General features: G+C 34.1%; 1 protein-coding gene and 2 long non-coding RNA genes across 3 annotated transcripts; 2 read left to right on the top strand and 1 right to left on the bottom strand.

Annotated features, from left to right (window-relative positions):
- Positions 1 to 3,660: 3,660 nt before the first annotated feature.
- Positions 3,661 to 5,283, bottom strand: LOC113733687 (uncharacterized). The gene is made up of 2 exons (XR_003459111.2): positions 4,702 to 5,283; positions 3,661 to 4,206 (listed from the first exon to the last, which is right to left on the bottom strand). It is a non-coding gene; the product is annotated as an uncharacterized lncRNA (long non-coding RNA).
- Positions 5,284 to 11,213: 5,930 nt separating this feature from the next.
- LOC113735468 (norbelladine synthase-like) lies at positions 11,214 to 12,737 on the top strand. The gene is made up of 2 exons (XM_027262471.2): positions 11,214 to 11,448; positions 12,235 to 12,737. The coding sequence occupies exons 1-2, from the start codon at positions 11,268 to 11,270 to the stop codon at positions 12,540 to 12,542; spliced, it is 489 nt and encodes a 162-aa protein (XP_027118272.1). The 5' UTR covers positions 11,214 to 11,267; the 3' UTR covers positions 12,543 to 12,737.
- A 4,794-nt stretch (positions 12,738 to 17,531) lies between these two features.
- Positions 17,532 to 21,801, top strand: LOC113733725 (uncharacterized). Its single transcript, XR_003459125.2, has 3 exons — positions 17,532 to 17,857; positions 20,526 to 20,583; positions 21,255 to 21,801. It is a non-coding gene; the product is annotated as an uncharacterized lncRNA (long non-coding RNA).
- The last annotated feature ends 358 nt before the right edge of the window (positions 21,802 to 22,159 follow it).

The following is a 22,159-nucleotide window of genomic DNA, read 5'->3' on the forward strand; positions in this document are numbered from 1 at the left end:
TGATGAGTGCAAACTTTATAAAGCAAGAAAAGAGGGAAAAAGGAAATCACCCAATGTCATCCACGTAAAGCAAAGCAAACCCTTTTGTTTGTGTTTTTCTCTCATAGAAGTGAAATAAAAGGAAGCTCAAAATTTATATGTACAGACCTATCTCAATTTGTTAAAAAACAGAAAATAAAAACAATGTTCTGATGCAATCTACTGGCTGGAAATTCCACAGAAGCAAAAAATAGTTGATCTAACAGTCAAAATGGGTGAAGCAAAATCCCTAAATTCAAGAGGGAGGCAATATTTTTATGGAAAATAATACCCTTGAAAAATCATTCCTGTATTCGAAAGAAATCCAGAGGCAAGGAAACATGGAAAAAAATTAATTTCATGGGTAAAAAAAAAAAATCTAATCGAAACTGGGTTCTGTACATTTTTCATGGGGAAAAAGTACAACCGATTCACTATAAATAGACCTAACCATGAATCCAGCAAAAAACTCCGCTAGTAAACCGACGAAAAAAGAGAGGTAGTTCCACATTCGTGTTTGCTGTTGTGTTTGTCAAGCATGTAGCAAGCATAGTTTTTTAGTTCAAATTTTGTGTAGATTGTGGGAGTTCTCACCAATATCTTCACATGAATGAAGATGATATGGCTGACAAGCTATGCAAGTTTTTGAAGAGAAATAAGTATCTCATCTTTTTGGATGATGCTTGGGACATTGACGGGTGAAATTTGTTGAAGCACTCGCTGCAAGATGATTGCAATGGAAGCATGATACTAGTAAATTTCAGAAATTGTCATTGCAAATTAAACCAGATAGTGAGTACCACCATCTTCGCGCATTACCGATAAAGAAAAAAGCTATTTGACAAAAAAGATTGTCCTCCAACAATAAGTGAAGTTATATTGCACTTAGCAAAATACTGTAGGGACCTATCTCTCACAATTGTCCCTATTGCTGGAATTCTTGCTACTACTAAGCTAGATTGCTAGGAAGAAGTTGCAAAGACGTCTAAGTTCCAGCATTTTTGTTGAAAAGAAAGATGATAGTGGTGTAGGCAATTGGAGTGTAGTTCTTTAGGGAAGGCGTCTAGTTGTGGTTGAGATATTTAGCTCCCTATTAAGCTTCGGACTCAGCCTCCTCACTGTATTGCTCCCATGTCACTGGACTCACATGCCTCTCTCATCTCAGAATAGTTGGACTTGCAGCTTCTGAAACGCTGATATTGCTCTCCGATTTCACAAACAGAAAACAAGACAAGAAGAATTCAACCAAAAATAATTTACACGCCTGATTAAAAATCTCCTAAAATATGATATAACTTTTTTCTTTTTGCTCCAAAATATAAGTCATATCTCAAAAAGGTTATTGATCTTCAAGCACTTACCCCAAGAGTTGGGTCAAAGATGACATACTCCATCTCAGCAAACCAATCTATATTATGGTTTTAATTCCATAAGAATGTAGTTTGCATGATAGAAGTCAATTCATGCACCATCGTAAATAATCAACTGAATCTTGCAAGACCCAATTGAAACCTGTGAACGACACTAAATACAGCCTTGAAATAGAATCTCTAAATGGTGTCAGCAATTGTGGCATGACATGGTTTAAGTTGCTCGACTCTCTCAATGGTTGGCTAAGAAAACCTTAGAATAGGAGATGACAAAGTCGTCTTCAGTGTCTGTAGAAGAATAGTTGGAAAATAAAATTTATTTCTTTTCAATCTTTTTCAACAGTTTTTACTCAAAAAAATTGGAGATGAACAATACACTATAAAGAAATCATAATATACAATGAGACAGAAGTCATATTTGATTTAATACAGTTTTTCTTTTCCCCCTGTTGTGGCTGCTGAATGCTTGAGAAACTAGGGAGTTTCAGAAGCCGCGAGTTCAGGGGTCTGAGGCACATGAATTAAGTGACGTAGCAGCAATACAGTGATAAGGCCGACTAAGCGGAGTTAATAAGGGGGCTGATGAAGAAGTCAGTTCCTGACTCAAGCGTTTCTCAAGTTTTGACAGCGACACAGGCTGCTTTGCCGGATTCGTTTCATCAGTTGGTGTTGTCCGCCCCGTCACCTGTCTCTGTAATTTCTCAAGCTGCTGCGATACCTGTGTCGTCATGGCTCGAGCAGATGGTCTCGTTATCGTCAGCGCAATCTGATTATGCTATTATTTTGGCATTAACGGACATATGGTTTGCCTCAGGTCTCGCAGGCCAGAGAGGGGCTTCGATCCATATTAGAGTTTCCCAATTTTCAGTCGTTTGAGGATGCAGTTAAGTATGTAAATTATCAATTAAATAGATGCTCAACTGTTCATGTTAGTCTTTTCAGCCATTGCAATTTGTAAGAGCTTAAGAGTTCCATAGCCACAATGGACGATTCTATTTTCATGAATGCCGCTGATTATATACTTGGCTTTTGGTAAATCAATCTATCACTCAACAGATTAAATTAACTCTTAATTACAATTTTAAGTTGCACGCTAATAGCTTGGTAAATTTTTCTGGGACTAAGTTTTGATGGTAGCTCTTAGCTTAGCAGATATTATTTTAACGAATTTTCTATAGGAAAAAATGTAAAACAGTTTAGGGCTTTGTTTGGTATTCACAATTTTGATGTTTAAGTTTTCATTTTTCAGAAGTAAAAAATAAACAAATATTATGTTAAGAATTAACTCTTAATAATTACCACCTTTTCTTCCACAATATATCTATGAAGTCATGTTAACTTAAGAGATTGCTACTGGTTCGCACTTATATCAATCATTGTTGGTCCCTTCTTTTTTAATTGTACAAATATCTCGCAATGAACATAGATCTTAAATACTATATGCATAACTAATTAAAAAAAATTGTTGAATAAGGATAATAGGACTTTTTTTTTCTTTCACAGTAGGCTCGGAATCTTACAAAATGGAAGGGAAAAGAGAAAAGTTTGAGAGTTGAATAAAAAATTTCTCAATTACCTGACTAATAATGTTCCAACTTATTAAGTTAGTTCTTAAAGACAAATATTAAGGTTTTGTAATACAGTGAGTGGTAAGCTAAATAATTAATTATTTTGATTAATAAGATCATAAGTATGAAGCAAAACTACTATTATGCCTGTATATTAGTTGTAGAAAGTGGTAATTTATTAGAGAAATTAACTGAAGTTTTCCCATCAAGAAGCAAATATACACATCCAAATCACATGCCTTTCTCTCTAATGTGAAAATGAAGCGACATCACTAGCAACTCTGTCTTCTTGAAAAAAAGCATTGCATACAGAGTGATAATGACACTTTTTTTGTCTCCACAATCATTTCCATTCTTGTTCCCTAGTAAGTCATTCGAACAAATCTAAGAACTTAATGAATTGAAAAATGCTCTGTTTGGATCCTCTGTTTTTTGGGTGTTTTTCAAAAATTAATTTTTCAAATACAATAAAAATTTTTAAAAAGTATTCTAAAAGATAATCTAAAAATTAGTTTAATTTTTTTTAAGATTTTAGAAACTCTTCTACTCTTAAATATCTCAAAATATTTTTCTAAAAATATTCCAAAATATATTCTAAAAACTCTGCTATCCCAAAATATTATAGGTGCTTTTAGACCGTTGAGTTTGACATATTCACTATGTCAAAAGAGAAATGAATACATGAAACTGTATGTATATACTAATGAAACCCGCCAAAAATAGTCAATCCATTATCAAATGTTCGCTCTATACAATGCAAAGGTAGAACTCCAATTACATCACCCTATAAATGTTGACATGTATACTGTTGTTTTTGTCAAAATACATCATAGAAACAATTTTGTCATTGGAAATTTATGCTCAATTTCCTCTAGATGTATCCCAATTTTGGGTCATTGAGTCAGCATTCAAAAGTTTTAGGCGCTGGAAGCGACCCTTATGTACTGCTTATACTTGTGGTCAATTTTGGGGCTTCAGCCATAGTCAATTTCCAAGCCGCCATAGTCTGCAGCAGCCCTATATATTCTTCAACCCCCACATACATAGGGGGAAAAAAAAAGCATTTTCCACAACTGTCTAAAATTTCAAAACATTACCGTGCAATGTTATCAAAACAGTAAAAGAGATCATTTACACGTTTGCAAAGTGATCAAGGTTAGCTTTCAAGAAGCAATTATACTTACCATTATCATTGTATTACACAGATGCAAGAATTTTGTACACCCTCTAATTCTCCATCCTCTGACACACTACGACAATCAACATTCAGAAGAAAAAAAAACAGCCATAAGAATCACGAAAACATAGTCAAATGCTGCCCAAAATACTACCCATTTTTTCCTCCAACAAAAGATAAGTTTGCAATCTAATTAGCTTCAAATATTAGTTTTTTTAGATATAGAAAAGGTAAAAGTAGGCTTCATTTATAGCAACCAACCAGCATTCTTGTTTTCCTCTTTACTTTTTCGTTAATTCAAGAGCTCCATATGATTGTTAATGCATTAGTTTAGGACATTTTTGCTCCTCAAAACTCTAATATTTTTTCCTAGATCACATCATGCAAATTTTGATAGTATTATAGAATTTATAGTGTTAAACACTTATTTCACTCCAAATTTTTTCAAAAAAATAAGAACACCATTGGGGCTTTCTTTCTCTTTTTTTTTTTTTTTTTTGTTGTTAGGCCGGAGGGGGGGGGGGCAGTGAGGACACTTGGAGAGATGAAGGAACTTCTGTTAACGTACCTTGGCTCAAACTCTTGAACATGAGCAATATCTTTGCCATGGGCGTCCGGCCAGTTAACTTTCCTCGACCCTATCCTTAGCTGCTGACTAAATTCTAAAGGTTCAGTCGCTTTCTTCAGATTACTCTTAAGAGGCATGGGTTCATTAAGCTCTTGAGATGCATCAGACCCACCTATGTCACACGCGACGCCTCCACTGTTCTTGACTTCAACTTGTGATTCCTCATCAAAACAAAATTCGTGAAAAAACCCTTATTTCTTCTCTAATGATCTATGCTTCCTGTGATTGTTGCTGGTGCCACTTCTCCTAACACCTTCGTCGTCTTTGCTGTCGGAATTCCTCGCTGCTACGTAGCATGAGCACACTAAAGATGTGCACCTGTTATGCCCTGAGGCCGCCAGGAGTGGAGAAAAGAGAAAAAAAAAAGAAAATGGTATTTAAAATCTTGATAGTGTGAAAGAAATTTTCATTGACTTAGCTCATAGGATCAAATGGAAAATGAAGTGGCTAAGAAGATTGATGTATATGCGTAATGCTTTGTCTTCACTTTCAGCAAATTCCAAAAGGTTTGATTAGGTTCATATTCTGCACGTAGAGCAGATAGTGGGTTGAAAATTTTGAAGCATGCGGGTGCGGTTTTTGGTGGGATTTTGTGAGCCTGGAAAAGAAGAAAGGATACAGAACTAGGGATAATCATTTTCTCATGCTTCGTCTCCACTATCACTTGTTCTCTTTTTGCTTTCATACTCATTACACTAGTCCAGTGAAATAGTGAATCAATGGGGGAAAAAATAAGAATAACATTATTCTATTATCTAATTAGGAAAACTTTTCATGAGATTCCATGTTTATTATGGTGCCATGCACTTACACTATTTTCAAAAAACGTATTGAATAATATATCATGCGTCACAAGATACACTAGTATCAATTATTCGTCATCCAATAATAATAAAAAGTATATGTTTCCTTATTTGATGATAAGTGATTGATAATAGTCCATCTCCACGTATTGTTATATAATATATACATGGTATAACCAAACTTTTTTTTTTGTACATTTAGAATTTGTACTTCTTTCAACATTCATATATATGATGCCAAGGTACAAATTGTTTATGCATGATTAATGATAAAATATGTGCAATCGAATTGGTGACCGAGTCAGACATGTCCATTTCCATCTGATCCCCAATCCCATTATATTTTTTGTGAATGAGTATTCTCTGCGCGTCTTCTTTTGTCCCGCTTATGTATTATATACAGTTAAAATCGCAATTCTAATTAGCCAAGTACACTTTGGCTTTCCTTATTACCTTTCCTTATTACCTTTCCTTATTACCTTTTAACCTTGGTCATACTATTCTGCACTTAGGGGTAGTGAGGCAGGCCTGGGCAAGACCACAGGTGGGCTCAAAAATGTTCAAGATTACTAGGAAAATTAGAGAGTGTCGGATAGCTCTTATAAGTTGGAATAGACTGAATAAAAAAAATGCAGCTATACAGATTAATGAGATTAAAAGGAAGATACAAGAGCTAAAAGAATCTGCAGCTCAAGGGAAAAGTAGGGAAATGGCTGAATTGAAACTAAAGTTGAGTAGTGCCTATAAGGCTGAGGAAATATTCTGGGCACAAAAGGCAAGGAGCAAATGGCTAAAGGAAGGGGACAAGAATACAGCCTATTTTCATGCTTGTGTGAAGGCAAGAAGGAAACGGAATCAGATAACAAGTTTGCAGAAAGGAAATGGAGAATGGTGTTCAGATAATCAACAAATTATCCAGGAGATTTGCAGGTATTATGAAGACCTATACACCACATCTCAGCCACGAGACATGGAAGAAGTGCTGGAAGGGGTGCCTGTATCAATTACTAGCAGACTAAATCAGACTTTGATACAACCTGTGGAGGAAGCTGAGGTGAGAGTAGCCGTGTTCTCCATGCACCCAAATAAAGCACCTGGACCTGATGGTATGACACCCTTATTTTTTCAAAGATACTGGAATGATATTAAAACAGATGTGGTGTCTGCTATTCAAAGCTTTCTGAGCCATGGCCACCTGTTAAAGAGCATAAATGAGACTAGCATAACCCTCATCCCAAAGGTTGAGAACCCTATAGCTCTGGCAAACTATAGGCCTATCAGCCTCTGTAATGTACTTTATAGAATCTTAGCAAAAATTTTGGCCAATAGACTGAAAAAAGTTATCGCTTTGTGCATCAGCTCTTCTCAATCTGCCTTCGTTCCTGGAAGGCAGATTGTTGACAACATCATTTTGGCCCATGAAATCATGCATTTTTTAAAAAGCAAAAGAAAGGGTAATACTGCTTTTATGACCTTAAAGCTTGACATGGCAAAGGCTTATGACCGGGTGGAATGGAAATTTGTGGGCAGAATGATGTTAAAAATGGGGGGTTCTGTCCTATTTTTGTAAGATGGATTATGAGTTGTATGTCCTCTGTGTCCTATTCTTTCAACATTAATGGGGAAAGGGTGGGGTATGTGAAACCCAGTAGGGGTATTAGACAGGGGGATCCCTTATCCCCCTATCTTTTCTTGTTCTGCTCGGAAGGGTTGTCTAATCTCATGGCAAGGGCAATTGAAGATAGGCAGATTACAGGCCTCAAACTGAGTAGAAATGGACCAGTGCTATCTCATTTATTCTTCGCTGATGACTCTTTATTTTGTTGTAAAGCGCACCCACAGGAAGCTAGAGCCATGCAAAGGATACTTGCAAAATATGAGCTAGCCTCAGGACAGTGCATTAACTATGACAAATCTGTTGCTTTCTTTAGCAGAAATTGTAGCAGACAGCATAGGAGGCAGACATGTGAAATGATGAACAACATCAGGGAGGCAAACAATGGCAAATACTTGGGACTTCCCCTGGTGATAACAGCATCAAAAAAGCAAGTTTTCGCCTACATTGTTGATAAAGCAAAATCCAGAATGCAGGGATGGAAGCACAACCTACTCAGCTATGCAGGAAAAGAGGTACTACTTAAGTCAGTCGTAATGGCTTTACCAAATTACACAATGTCATGCTGTAGGTTGCCTAAAGGACTTTGTAATGAAATCTGTGGTCAAATGGCAAAATTTTGGAGAGGCCAAAATGAAGAGGATAGGAAGATGCAATGGGTAAGTTGGGAGAAAATTACACAGGTGAAGGGAAATGGGGGTCTGGGCTTTAGAGATCTAGAATACTTTAATAGTGCTTTGTTAGCAAAGCAACTCTGGAGGATATTGATGCAACCAGACTTATTAGTGAGCAGAGTGCTAGGAGCAAAGTATAAAATAGCGCAAACAGACTGGGATGGAGCAGCTCCGAAGAATGCATCATGGGTGTGGAAAAGTATATACAGCTCTGGACTGGTGCTACAAAAAGGAATGTGGAAGAGAGTGGGAGATGGGACTACTATCAATATATGGAGGGGTAAGTGGATCATGGCAGCACCAAATGGGAGAATTGCAACTCAGAAACCTCCAGCTTGTAACTTGCAAACTGTGGCAGACTTGCTGATAGAGAGGGAATGGAATAAGAAGCTGATTGAGGAGACGTTCTCAGAGCAGGAAACCTCACAAATATTACAAATGCCTCTAAGTTTGTTTCCTAGAAAGGATGCGGTCTATTGGAAATACTCAAAATCAGGAATTTACACTGTGAAGTCAGGATATGCAGTAGAAAAGGAAGAGGTCAACGAAAGGAACAAGGAAATTCATGGAGAGGAAGGAACCAGCTACGCACAGCATAAAGGAAAAGTGTTGAAAAGCTTGTGGGGATTAAAGATGAAGCCAAGGATAAAACATTTCATATGGAGATGCCTACACAACAGCATTCCTGTAAATGCGCTGATACACAAAAGAACAGGAAGAGGCTCGCCATTATGCAAATGCTGTGGGGAGGGGGAAGAGACAGTGGAACACATGATGTTCTTTTGCAATAATGCTGAACCTATATGGAAGCTAGCCCCAATACAATGGGACGGATTATTGCAATGGAGATCAAATTTCTGGAGATGGTGGGAAGGAATATTAGAGGCAAGGAGCAGACAAAGAGGTGAAGACCACATCACCTTAACAGCAAACATCATCTGGCAAATTTGGAAGGCAAGGAATGCTCGACAGTTTGAAGGGAAACGTGGAGAGTACATGACCATACTGGAAACTGCAAAGAACGAATGGCTAGAGTTTCAAGAGGAGCAGGTGGAAAATGAAAAAAAGCACAGGACAGGAACAAGTCACCAAATGCAAAACCACCAATGGAGACCACTAGACACAGGGGTAATGAAGATAAACACTGATGCTGCGATTCCTACTAAATCAGCAGGAGCTGGATTAGGAATGATTGTGAGAGATTGTGAGGGAAACATTGTCCAAGCAAGAGGCATCAAGAAGTATACCAGTGCAGGTGCGGAAATGGAAGAGGCAGATGCACTTCGACAAGGCCTGCTAATGGCTAGAGAAGCTGGCTGGCGAAGAATCGAAATGCAAACTGATTGCAAAGCCGCCATTGAGACAATATGCAAGATAGGCTTGGGTGAAACACCAATTGGCACGATCATAGAAGATATTAGACATTTGAGGGACATGTTCCAAGACTGTACTTTTTCTTTTGTGTGTAGAGATGGAAATAGAAGTGCTCATAAAATGGCACAATTTGCAACTAAACTTGTTTCCAAGGTAATTTGGAAACAAAGTTTCCCCCTGTGGCTCAAAGAGAGTATACAGGAGGATAATAGGACTAATGTCCCTTTATGTAACTAAGATCTTGTATTATCAAGTTCATATATGTATAACAAGAATACCGTTTGAGAAAAAAAAAAAATACTATTCTGCACTTCATGTGAATCTCTAATCCACCATCAAGAAATTCTAGTGATGTGAAAAATATGAATCAATGCAAAGTTAATACATGATCACCACTTTTACTGCCAGGTCACTTTAAATCATGAGATGACACGATAAAAACAAGAACTTTTTTTTTTAAAAAATTTTGGTAACCATGATATCAAGAACATTATTGTATAGAGAAAAGGGAAGGAAGAGGATTCCATACAAGCAATTGATCTTTACGCAGTGTGAAATTTTAGAGGTCAATTCTTAAAAAAAGAACCAGCAATGTGTCTATTGTTGATTTTAGGGTGAAGATGTTAATCATTTTCTTTCTTTGGTGCAATAAGTGCACCATGCGCGTGTGGCATTGATATAAAGCATGATTTTGTGCTCGTGATAGTGTAACATAATTATGATGTCTTCTTTTTTTTTTTTTCCCCATGAACTGAAAGATTAATTATATTGGTATAATTGTTTTGACAGCCAAAATATGTTTAGCTCTTCTCTGTTTCTGATACACTCTACTACAATTAATTAACTGCATACTTCTAATCTCCAGCTCGAGGAGATGAAAGCCTTTACAAGAACCTCAACTCGTGCAAGTTTCCTCCAGTTGGTCATTTGCCCATTCTCGATTACATTTGCAAATTAATTCTTTTCTCTTTTTTTTTCTTTTTTTTTCTTTTTTGCTTTTCGTCTTAGCCTTTTGACTTCAAGCTGCATGAAAAGATTGAAAGTTCACACTTGTGAATTTGAAAGTTCGAGATTCAGTCCCAGTAGACTAATATTGAAACAAATTACATCACCATACTTGTGTCAACAGAAAAGAAGGTTAAACTTCTCGCCTCTTTCTTGTTTTTCTCTTTTCTTTTCTAATGAAAGTGATTTTAGTCATTAATTTAAGTCATGTTGGGTCTTAATCAAAAGGGTAAGTTTTCTTATCCACACTTGTACACTTCAACAGAATTTCTAAAGAAGGCCCAATTAGATGTCATTGTTACATAGAAAACACCACCTATTCTTGGAAATTAAAATATACAAATTAGTCAGTAAAAAAAATGAACAAAAATAAAATTAAGCATTTCCATTTTTTTTTTATGGTCTTAAGGATCCAACAAGTTCGGGTGTAACCTTCGAGAATACCTCAAGTAATCGACAAAAATTATACACTAAGACTGTTATCCAATCTAGATTCCGAAATTTATTTGGGCAAAAAACAAAATCTCTTTATTATAATCTTAAGTGGGCTAGTTGATCAATATTCATTAGGAATTAATTTATACGGTTAAACTTTGCCGAATAAGAATATGCTCACCAAAATGTGCCAATGAGCATACGACTCACAAAAAAAAAAAAATAATAAAGGAACTGTTTGGCATTAATTCCTTGTATATGTGCACATGAATGTTCACTACAAACAAATACTCCAAATTCAAAACCCCTTCAATGTTGCGCACAGTAATATTCTCACAATTTATCGAACCCTCTAATCGGCAACCTCCAAGAAGAAAAGAAGAAAGTGTAAGAAAATGTGATGAGCTATTTGACCTAGCCTTGTGGTGAAGGAATCGTTTTTCTCTTTTTGTTCTTTTTCTCTTGTCATTAGCATAACACTTAAAGAATTGATCAAAATTAGGTGTGATTACTTTTATATGTATAGCACATCAGTTTAACAATTACATAGCAAGTTTTCTCCACCAAAAACACACATAAAAACGCAAAGATAAGAGAGAAATGTTTGGGAGACTATCTGAGGAGATTGAAATTAAGGTGGCAGCAAATGAAGCTTGGAAGATTTTCGGAGCGCTTGAACTTGGCCATCTTGCTTTTCATCAACTCAGTGATATAATTCATAAAATGGAGGTATTAGAAGGCGATGGGGGTGCTGGTACAGTAATCAAACTCAGCCTTCCTGGTAATTAATCCAGAATGTACTCTACTTTTCTTGCTAATCTTCGAGGATTTATGTTTTATGCACTATCAACACACACATCCATGTATACGTGACCCCTTATAGTTTTTCATATTGCCACATGACCCCATTAAAGTTTTAAAATATTCATATAACCTCCTCGTAATTTTATGTAAAGTGAAAAGCAAATGGAATCATAATATCCACTTAATCCCTTATAATTTGTGTTAATATCCGTTTTACCCCTTATGATTTTTTAGCCACATAATTCTCTTGTGATTTTATGTAAGGTGATGAGATCGTTATCTAATTTAGTGTTTAAGTAAGGGTAATACTGATATTTTAATTAATGGCATTGTGGATGCTTTTTTCCATCAAATTTTCACTTTAAATAAAACTATAGAGGGCTTATGTAGATATTTAGAAATGCTAAGGAGTTATCTGGCAATCTGTGAATCCACAAAGAAATTAAGTGCAATTTATCCCAAAAAAAAAGTTATGCTTGCGGGTACGAATTCATGACACATAATCTGACTTGCATTAAAAACTTTCCTTTACCACATATGACATACATGTAGAAATTTCTCAATTGTACATTTTTTTTTTTAAATTTTCGGGTCAAGAAATTCTCGTAGGTATAACAAGTATACATGTATTTTCACAAAACTTTTCTCGCAATTCACAATCTTTTTCTTTTTCTCTTATTTTTTTTCTAGCCCATGTAATCTCTTACGGTTGACTTGTCCCTGTACGAATTATAATTGACAAGCTGATCATGAAATTTATTAGGTAATACGTATTGCAAAGAAATATTTAAGGTCGTTGACCATAAGAAACGAGTGAAAATAGCGGAGCTTATTGAAGGCGGGTTTCTTGATATGCGATTCACATTTTATCAAGTTCGGATTGAAGTGATTGAGAATGCAAAGGACGAAAACTCATGCACGGTCAAATTCACAATTGAATATGAGGTGAAGGAAGATGCAGCTGCTAATGCTTCGCTTGTCACCATCCGGGCTTATGTTACTATGATGAATGTTGGCGTGGATTATCTTGCTAAGAACAAGAACAAGTCATTTTTTTATAATTATAAATAATTATAATTTTTTAATTACAAGAACAAGAACAAGTGACTTCTCATTTTTCTGCATTTTAATCTTTCTGTTTACTTCAACTAATTTCCTTTTTCCCTATGATTTGTGATGAAAAAGTTGTTGTAAAAGGAATAATACTTCGGTTATTTTGAAGCAGGAATGAGGAAACTCTGAAAAAATGGTCCATTTCATACCTAATTTTTTTTCCCCTATCTTGTTACATTCTTCATAATGCATAATCGTCCCATACACATTCAACTCATGTTTCTTGTCTGGAACGTCCTAATAATATAGCCGAGGCAAAAATAGAAAGGGATTGAATTATCCTCAAAGGTGATTATTTCCCCAAAAAAAATTAAAAAAGAAAAAGGCGACCTTTTTACATTTTTTTCAAATCAACGAAAATGCCAGTCACTTGTTGTAAAGTCTCAGGTTGGTTATAAGCTAAAATTGATAAGTCGGTTCAATCTTAGTACTCCCTCCATTGCAATTATTTTATCATGTTTCGAAAATTCAACTTTTTAAAAATAGTTATGTGATTGTGATATTTGTGCTTTTCTTTTCAATTTTACCCTCATAAATTCAAAATTTGAATTTAAATGGTAACATACTTATGATTAAAATGATGGACTATATTGGAAAGAGAGACTAAAAAGTACTTTAACTTTCTTAATATGACAAACATCTTGGGACATTTCAAATTGAAAAGTATGATGCATTCAATGGAACCGTTGGAGTATTTGTTTCCTCGCAAGATGAGTTATACTGTTTATCTCCTTGCAATATCTAACATAGGTGCCCATCCTTGTAAAATTTTAGGTTGGTTGTGAGTTGAAATTGATAAATTGGGTTTAGTGCTATGATTTTTAACCCGGCTTTAATATGTTAACAATTACAACAGTTTGATTTTTGTCCTGGGGTGGCAGATAACAGGGAATCTCTTTTTCTCTTCTTGTATTTATTTTCTTCATTTCAATTGGTAGCATTTCACTTTAAGAGTTGGTCAAAGTAGATAATTTATCCAGCACACCAAACTCGTCATGTTATTACTTTGTCATAGGGTGGTAGATAATGAAGGATCTTTTTCTTTTGTTCAATTTCTCTATTTGGGTATCTAGCACAGCAAACTTTTCCCCATATATCTAGTCAACAATTTAAATTCTCAGCCATGGTGCCATTCAAAAACAGTACTAGTATACGCAGGCCAAAAACATCTTGAAGCCATTACTCATTAAAAAAGTCTCAAATTTTGACATTATATTACTAATCAAATTTGTGATTTATAGTTTGTCATGTCCACTACAATTAGTTGCAGAGTTAGGATTTAAGTTGATAACCATCTAATTATTTCAATAGTTGAAACGTTCAATCTTTGAAACATTTGTATTATGTGATTTATCTTTATGATTATTTTATCTACAATCTCAATTCTAGTTTATTGGAGTACTATGTTAATTATATTTATGATTACTTATCTACAAATTCGATATCGGTTTGAAAGTCACCATGTTATGTACAAGATTGCTTATCTAATTTCTAAATTTAAATTAAAATCTACCATGTCAATAGTGTCATGATTCTAGTTTCTTGAAGCACTATGTTAATTATGTTTCTAATAATTCATCTATAATTTTGATTCTAATCAAAAAGCCACTGTTTCTGCAATATATAGAGTTAGAGGAATCGCAGTTAGTGTAAACTTTTTATGTCATTTTTTAAACTTTCAATTTTATCCTTAAAGAAAAACTAATTTTTGCTCTAATTGCTTAATCAAATTTTGCAAATATAACTACTTATAACTACCCTAAATATTGTAACTACTAAATTACAATAACTTTATAAACCAAAATTCTTTAATAAATTTATAATAAATATGTATACATAAAAAAATAAAATGTATATAAAATTGATTTCTTTCAATTATTTATGTATATAATTACTCATTTATGTCAACTAACAATTAAATTTAAACCGTCATAACACTTTTGTTTTTGGACACATTTCTCAATCACTTTTTTACCTCACATATATCAAATCGCTACAATAATTTTTCTATAAAAAATCTAGACAAATGCAATCCAAACAAACAAACTTAGATTGAGGTACACATGCCTTCATTTTCACATATCCCAAGGATTATTGCATCTGACCAATTTTTCCAACTCTTCCTGCTCTTTGCAACTTGTTTCCCGCCAAGTAGGCATGGAGAGCTACTCCCGAATTAATGATAATTTTTGGGTGCATATAAATACCCATAAGTTGTTGAGGGGCATACATGTTATTTCTCCTAAAAGTACAATTGACCTTGTGAAACTTCCTCCATCCGGTTCCGGTCACTACTTTTAGTAGCTTTTCTTTGCCCAGGCCCACAGTGCTGTGTTGTCCTAATTTCCTTTCCACTATAGATGAAACCGTGATAAGAAACCAAAGGACAAAAGCTGACAAGGCTGATTTCACCTTGAAAATGAAGCACAAAATAAGTGTTTTTTTTCCACAAACGAAGCACTTTTATAAGTGTTTGGATTGTATTTTTCATGAATTTTTTTAGAAAAATTACTGTAACGATTTGATGTGTGTGAGGTAAAAAAGTAATAGGAGAATGTGTTCACGGAAAATAAGACCATTTTTCAGCGAAAAATGGCTATCCAAACCAGAATGATAAAGAGGTGTGCTGAGAATGGCGTCACATGGTAAGGCAGGTTATGAATGTGAATGTTGAGTTATATATTAAAATGATAATATTTCAATAAAAAAATTTGGTCTCCAAAAAGTTTATAATTTTAAGCACATTTAGAACAATTGATGGAACTTAACATTGACTAACAGTCAAAATCATTTTAGCAATAAAATACTATTTCAATTTTTCCTATACTACAACCTCCTAATTTTTGTTCTGTATATCAAATGTGTATTATTATCCAATCTTAACTTATTTAATGAAGATATACTTTTTCGGTTATATGATAATGTTGTGCCTATATTATTCTATATAGAGTACTAGTGGTTAACGACACTATGTTATCTAATTTGAATTATTTATCTATAGAACCAAAAAAGTAAAACAATCTAAATATATTTCATAAAAAAAAAGACTATAGTAGGTCAACTACATATAATATAACCAAGAGACATTTAAAATACTTTGAACTCGAGCTAAATTGCTCTCTTAGTGGGGGCACAATTTATTTACTTTTTTGTCTATTAAATCCAAAGTTTTGATGGAAAGTTTTAAAATAGTTACTTTGCTATTTGTTTACCTTAATATTTTACCACACCCCTACCCCCCTCCCGGTTACCTTAAGAATTTTATTGAATGATTCAAACAATTATACAAAATATTAATTTCATCTTAAATTCAACTGATAATCTATTAAAATTGAAAAAATAAAACAAATCTGATTTACTTATAGTTCATATTCTTTATAGTTTGAATGGATATCTAATTGAGCGTTTAAATATCAATACGAGTAACAAAAAAATAGAATTCATTATCAATTAATTCTCCGTAATGCAAAACCATACATACATATTTTATGTTACATTTGGGACCAGTTATGCAAGAGTAAAAGTCTATGAGAAACAAGTGGGATGAATACACAAAACAAAAAAAAAAAGAAATAAGTTTCCTGAACTTTTGCACATTTTCGACATAATTTCAATCTAATTTGCATTTCTTTTCCTTTGAAACCGTTAATATCACTATTTAAAATCTAAGATACCATGATGATCCAAATTCGAAGCATTGCCATAAAAAATGCAAAGTCAAAACTATTCAGTAGTGGCAAATTGACTTTGATCTTTAATCATCATTTTTTCGTCAATTTACTAAATATGCTTAAGATTTGAAAAACTAGGGACCAAATTTGTTTTGATCCAAGCATTAATGATCAATCCTACACACATGCATAGCATTATAAACAGTGTGAGAACCCTGAAAATAGACATATAAATATCAGTGCATATTTTATTTGCATTTTAATTTTTAATAAATTTTAGCACTAAGTCCAATTGTTTTTAAATAAGTACGTAGAAATAAACGTTAGGTGCAAAATAAAAGAACTGTGCTAGACTACTAAATTTCTTAGTTTTGTTACATTAACTTCATATTTCAATGGTAAACTATTTCATTGATCTAATAATTAATTTCTTTGAATTCTAGTATTGTAATTAATTGTTTTGAAATAAAAGTGTAAAAATAATTTCTATGTAATAAATAATATAATTGTGCCAATATTGAATTTTTCGGTTTTGCTATACTAAATTAATATTTCTTGAGTTGGATTAATTCTATTACTTTAAAATAAATTCTTTGATTTCCGATAACTAGTTTTAATCGTTAATAATGTTAAATGTTAATAGGAATTTCCGCGTTAAGATGAAAACCAATGAATTTTAGATAAATATGATACTAATATACTAAACATACTTAAGGCGTGAAAATTTCGATAATTATAGTTTTATCCTTCTTTGTTTTCACAATAAGTGCGTAAAAATAATTTTTATGTGCAAACTGACACCCTTGGTTAAATTATTATTTCATTTGACTTTATATTCCTAAATCGATAAATTTCGAGTTAGACTAACTCTATTTCTTGAGAATAAATAATTGGAAATTCTAATAACTAAGTTAATCGCTAAATAATATAAGAATTACTAGGAACCTTAATATTCAAGTTTAATCGATAATTTATTCGATAAAAATGGTTTAGGTATATTAGGGTATATTAGGCGTTTAAATCACGCTTGGGGATAATTTTTTAGAATTAAGTTAGAATTGAGAAATTAAGTTGAGGTTAGAGAGCAAAGTGAAAAGACTAAAATGCCCTTACAATTCCATGCAAACCAAACGAACCCTCTGACAAGAATTCTAATCACCGCACTATCAACCAATTATATTTTATCCAATTCGATACGCAACCTACTCGTACACATGCAATCCTTTCTCTTAAACCACGGCACCACAATACCATTACCTCCATTTCACATCTTAAACCACGGCACCACAATATATTCATTTCAATTGCTTTTCAGCCGTGAGTGAGCAAAGCTTCCTTGGCCAACTTTAAAACACAAACATCTCCAATTCTGCCGGATTACATTTCAGTCTCCATTCACACCCCATTTCCCTTCATCCGCGACTTGTTTCCCATTTCAGCAACTCCAACATTCCACAACACCATACCATTTCACTTCATCTCCTGCCTTGGTATCATCGAAGAGAGGAAATCAGAGAGAGAGAGTTGCGGACGGCAATTTCTGGACAGCCGAGAGGAGGGAAACATTTTTGCAGCTAGCCGAGGGTGTTGAGCCAAACTGAGGTAATTTTCTGGGCTGAGATGTGTTGATCAGAGGTAGATTAAATTGTTTATGGCCTTGCATGTGTTAAACTTGTGCAATCAGATGATGAACTCAAAGCTGTGGAAAAATTCTGTTTTGGGCTAAACATTTCTGCCGAGGAACTGATTTTGGAAATGCAGCTCTATTTCTGTTTTCCTGTGACAATCTGAGCACCCAAGTGTAATTAGCCGAGTGAAAACTTGATGATTAAGATGTCTAGGACCTTGCATGTTAATTCTATGTAGCTGATTGATGAATTAAGGAGCTTAGGAAATTCTGTTTCGATGGAGAATTTCTGCCGAGAGTTTGTCCTGAATAATGTAGCTTCATTTGGTTTAATCTTGTTGCTTTAAGCTTATAACCATAACTAATTAGATAATAACAAGATAATTGAGCCTTGCATGTAGTTAATTAATGGGTTTAAACCAGAAAAATAAAATGAGATAGAAATCTGCTACATGCATGATCATCCGTGGCTTGTTGGAAGATTTCTGGAAATCTTGGATGATTTTCGTTGTTAATTGAATTTAATTCCTGAGCTAGAAATGTTAACAAACTAGTTAAGTGATGGCATGTTGAATTTGAGACCTTAATACTCTGTTTTAGCCAAGGAAAAAGTTGTAATAAGAACACACAATTGCTGGAAAACTTTTGTGAACTACCGTGAGTTTGAACCTGGAAACTTTGAGGTTTATGATTGTTGTTTGAATTTAATTGTGATCTGGAAATGGTAATTGGTTGGACAAGTTGATGCACGACAAATTTGAGAACCTAAAACCATGTTTTAGCTAAGAAAAAGTTGGATTTATAAACCTCTAAGTGCTGGAAAAGTGTCGATAGCCGAGAGGCTTGAGCAGGGATTCTTCAGTTGTTTTGGAAATTTTAATTGGATTCTGGATTTTTATTTTATTTTTCCTTGGAGCTTAATGTTTGGAAGTGCCGAATTATGTTGTTTAAAAGCTGTGAGAGTGTTTAGCTATGAAACATTTGTCATATTGGAAGATTTGGACCAAAAATGTCGGAATGTAAATGCTGGAAATGTTATTAGTAACCGAGAGACTTGGATTGGAAATCTTAACTTGATTTTTGGATTTTCTTGGAGTATAATGGTTTCGAAATGCATGAAAAATGTGTATTTTAAGATATATAAGTTGTTTAACTATGAAAACAGTGGATATTTTGAAAGTTTGAATCGCAATGATGAAGTGCAAACCTGGAAAATTTTCCAGCCTTAGTCAAGTCTGATAAAGAATTTCTTATTGATTTCCTTATAGATTTTGGGGCTGTGAAAAATTATATTATTGTTGAATTCACTTTATAATACCTTGAAATGGTCATGTATTTGAATTTTGGGGTGACAAGGTGATAGTATGGTTGGAATTTCCTGGCTGTGGAACAATTACTTGAGTATGAAGCTGTTGAAAATTTGGTCCTTGACTTTAAATACCTGTTAGTAAATTTAAACATTTGAAATGTTAGCCTTGTTGCTATGAGAATTACTTGTTGGGTGCTAAGGGCTAATGATTGACGAAGCCCTTGACCATTTGAATGATTTTTATATAAATGTTAAAGTGAGGAAATTAAATTGCTGGAATTGCTTGAAGACCTTACGTAATTGTAATTAAGTGAGATGTGATTTGAGATTTGCCAAAAATCAAGTGCTAATGATTGACGAAGCCTTGGTCGTTTAATTTAGTCTTAATCTGAAATGAATCTGCTGAAACCTAGGGCTAATGATTGATGAAACCCTAGTGAGACTTCTATTTGAAATGTGAGTTTGATATATTGACGAATCTGAAAATATTACATGTGTGTGTGAATCGGAATGGCAAGGAATCCGTTTTGGTCTGGTAAACTTGAGAAAATTTTAAGCCAGCCATTTAAATATATCCTCGCTCTAGTATGGTACGATAAAACTTAGCACAGTGTGTTAAAGTTAGAAATTACATGTAGGGATTTTCTAAACCTTGTCAACTCGATATTTCTTCTTTAAGCTTAAACTAGCTTTATTACTTTTAGAAAATGATTTCACTAGTTCCTAAGACCTAAGTCTCGATTTATTTCATTTCCTTTAAATAGGCCCTAGCTAGTTGTTTAGAGGAACATTTTCAAAAATACAAGATTTTAGTGACTTTAACTAAAACCAGCAGAAACTTACTCGGCAAGAAAACTTACTTTAAATAAAATAATACTAGCCGCACTCTTATAAAGAAAAGTATTTAAAGGAAAGCCATGTAAAACATTTCCTACTTTTACTAACCCTTAATCCTTAGTGGATTGTCGAATTATTTCGAGAGAATAAACCATTTATAAACTAGAGAATCTTTTATACTTATAAACCAATAACTTGAATAGAAATTGAAAATGTTATATTTGTACATTAAAGGTCAAACTTGATTTTAATAATTTTAAATAAAAGACGCAGAAAACTTGTTTGGCAAGAAATCTTATTCAAAGCAAATTGGTTCTGGTTTGCACCTCCAGAAAGAAAGAAATCCTATGAAGTATTTCATCACTTTCACTAGTTTAACTCTAGGGAAATTGTTAATTTATTTGGAGTAGATGAACTAGTTCTATACCAGATAACTTTGTATTTATAAACCAAGAACCGTACAACAACACTTATAGTTTTAAATTCTGGATTTCTAGGGTATAGCGAGGACGTGGAATTTTGAATCCCAGATTGAACTCTGAACTTCACTTTTGGGTGAGTGTCCCTGCCTGTTCTATGCTTACCTGCTTAAAGTACCTTCTTGACTTGATATGTGATAATTTGAAAAATTGGTTTCTGATCCATCGAAGTGAGCTGTGTGTACTTTATCGCACTAGCCGTTCGAGTGGTGACTTGTGCAAAACATTTTTCTCCTGAATCCATAAATGTAGTTGCGTCGTTGGGTGAATCTCTCGGCTTCTGTATCCAACTACCATAAATCTAAATGTAGTTGCGTCGTTGGGTGAATCCCTCGGCTTCGGCTTCTGTATCCAACTACCATAAATCTAAATGTAGTTGCGTCGTTGGGTGAATCTCTCGGCTTCTGTATCCAACTACCATGACGGGTATATCTCGAGTATACTACATCCTTAGTCGGTGAGCGGGCCCGGGACAGGGGTATGAATGGTGACGGGTTAGGTATCAAAATGAGACACTCTACATGGATTATAAGTAGTGAGAGTTGACGGAGGGTCAACTACGATAAATGGTGATCAAGCGAGGAAAATGGCTCCTGAGAGCCCACGTATCCTACCTTGTGCTGTTATACGCTTTCCTAACTGTTTAAATTTGTTCAGTTATTAATCGCTGTTTGAAATTATGTGATTGCATGTTTTGGGGCACCACTGAGATTTAGCTCACCCCACGTTTATTGTTTTCCTTAACAGGTTCTGGAAACTGAAAGATGGATGCCTATTTATGTTTTCCTTTTTGGATTGTATTTGAACACTAATACTTATTCTGTGGGCTGTAATGTGTTACTTGGGATAATGTATTTTCCTTTTTGGGTTGCCACTTGAAGTTGGAAAATGTGTAAATCCTAATTCGATTACTTGGCTTGTAAGCTTGTATTAGGGATTTATGTATTTATCTATCTGGTTGGGTACGACTTATACTTCGGTACGTAGCTCGTAGGTCGTTTAAGGGCCTCGACTGGTTATTTTTATCACTGCTATCTCTGAAGTTAATGTGGCTTTAGATATGATTCTATTCGGGAAAAATTGTTTTGTAATAGATTAGTTTATTCTTCGAAAGGTTTTGGGTTAGATTGCTTGCGTGAGTCCTGGCGAGAGATGGACAGACGGCCCGCCAACCCTTTGGTTCGCCTCAGGGGGAAGTGGGGTCGCCACAAACAGGAATTGTATTTCTTCCAAAATTTGGATGTATGTCATGTATTGATTTAAATTACAACTTTTAAACTTATTTTCTTCATAATGGTTTGTTAGTGATGATTTAGTTTTAATATTATTGTGATATCATTTTATAATAAAGTGGAGGTGATTTTGTCACTTAATCATAAATTTTTATCTCCTTTTGCCTAAAAATATGTTCAAGTTCGGGAGTACCAATTGTAAAAAGTTTTTTTGTTATTTGAAAGAAAATTATTCATTCATTAGTAAGTTCGGGCATGTCATCTTGTATTATTTTATCCATGAAAATATATGGAATACTTTTAATGTGAAGATTGTTTATTGTCCTACTTTTAGAATAGACAATGAGCAGTTATATTTTTGTATTTACACCTATTAAAAATATTCTTAACTGTATCACTATATAGTTTAATCAATACGAA

The sequence above is a fragment of the Coffea arabica genome, chromosome 3c, assembly GCF_036785885.1.
Source record: "Coffea arabica cultivar ET-39 chromosome 3c, Coffea Arabica ET-39 HiFi, whole genome shotgun sequence".
Classification (NCBI taxonomy): Eukaryota; Viridiplantae; Streptophyta; class Magnoliopsida; order Gentianales; family Rubiaceae; genus Coffea; species Coffea arabica.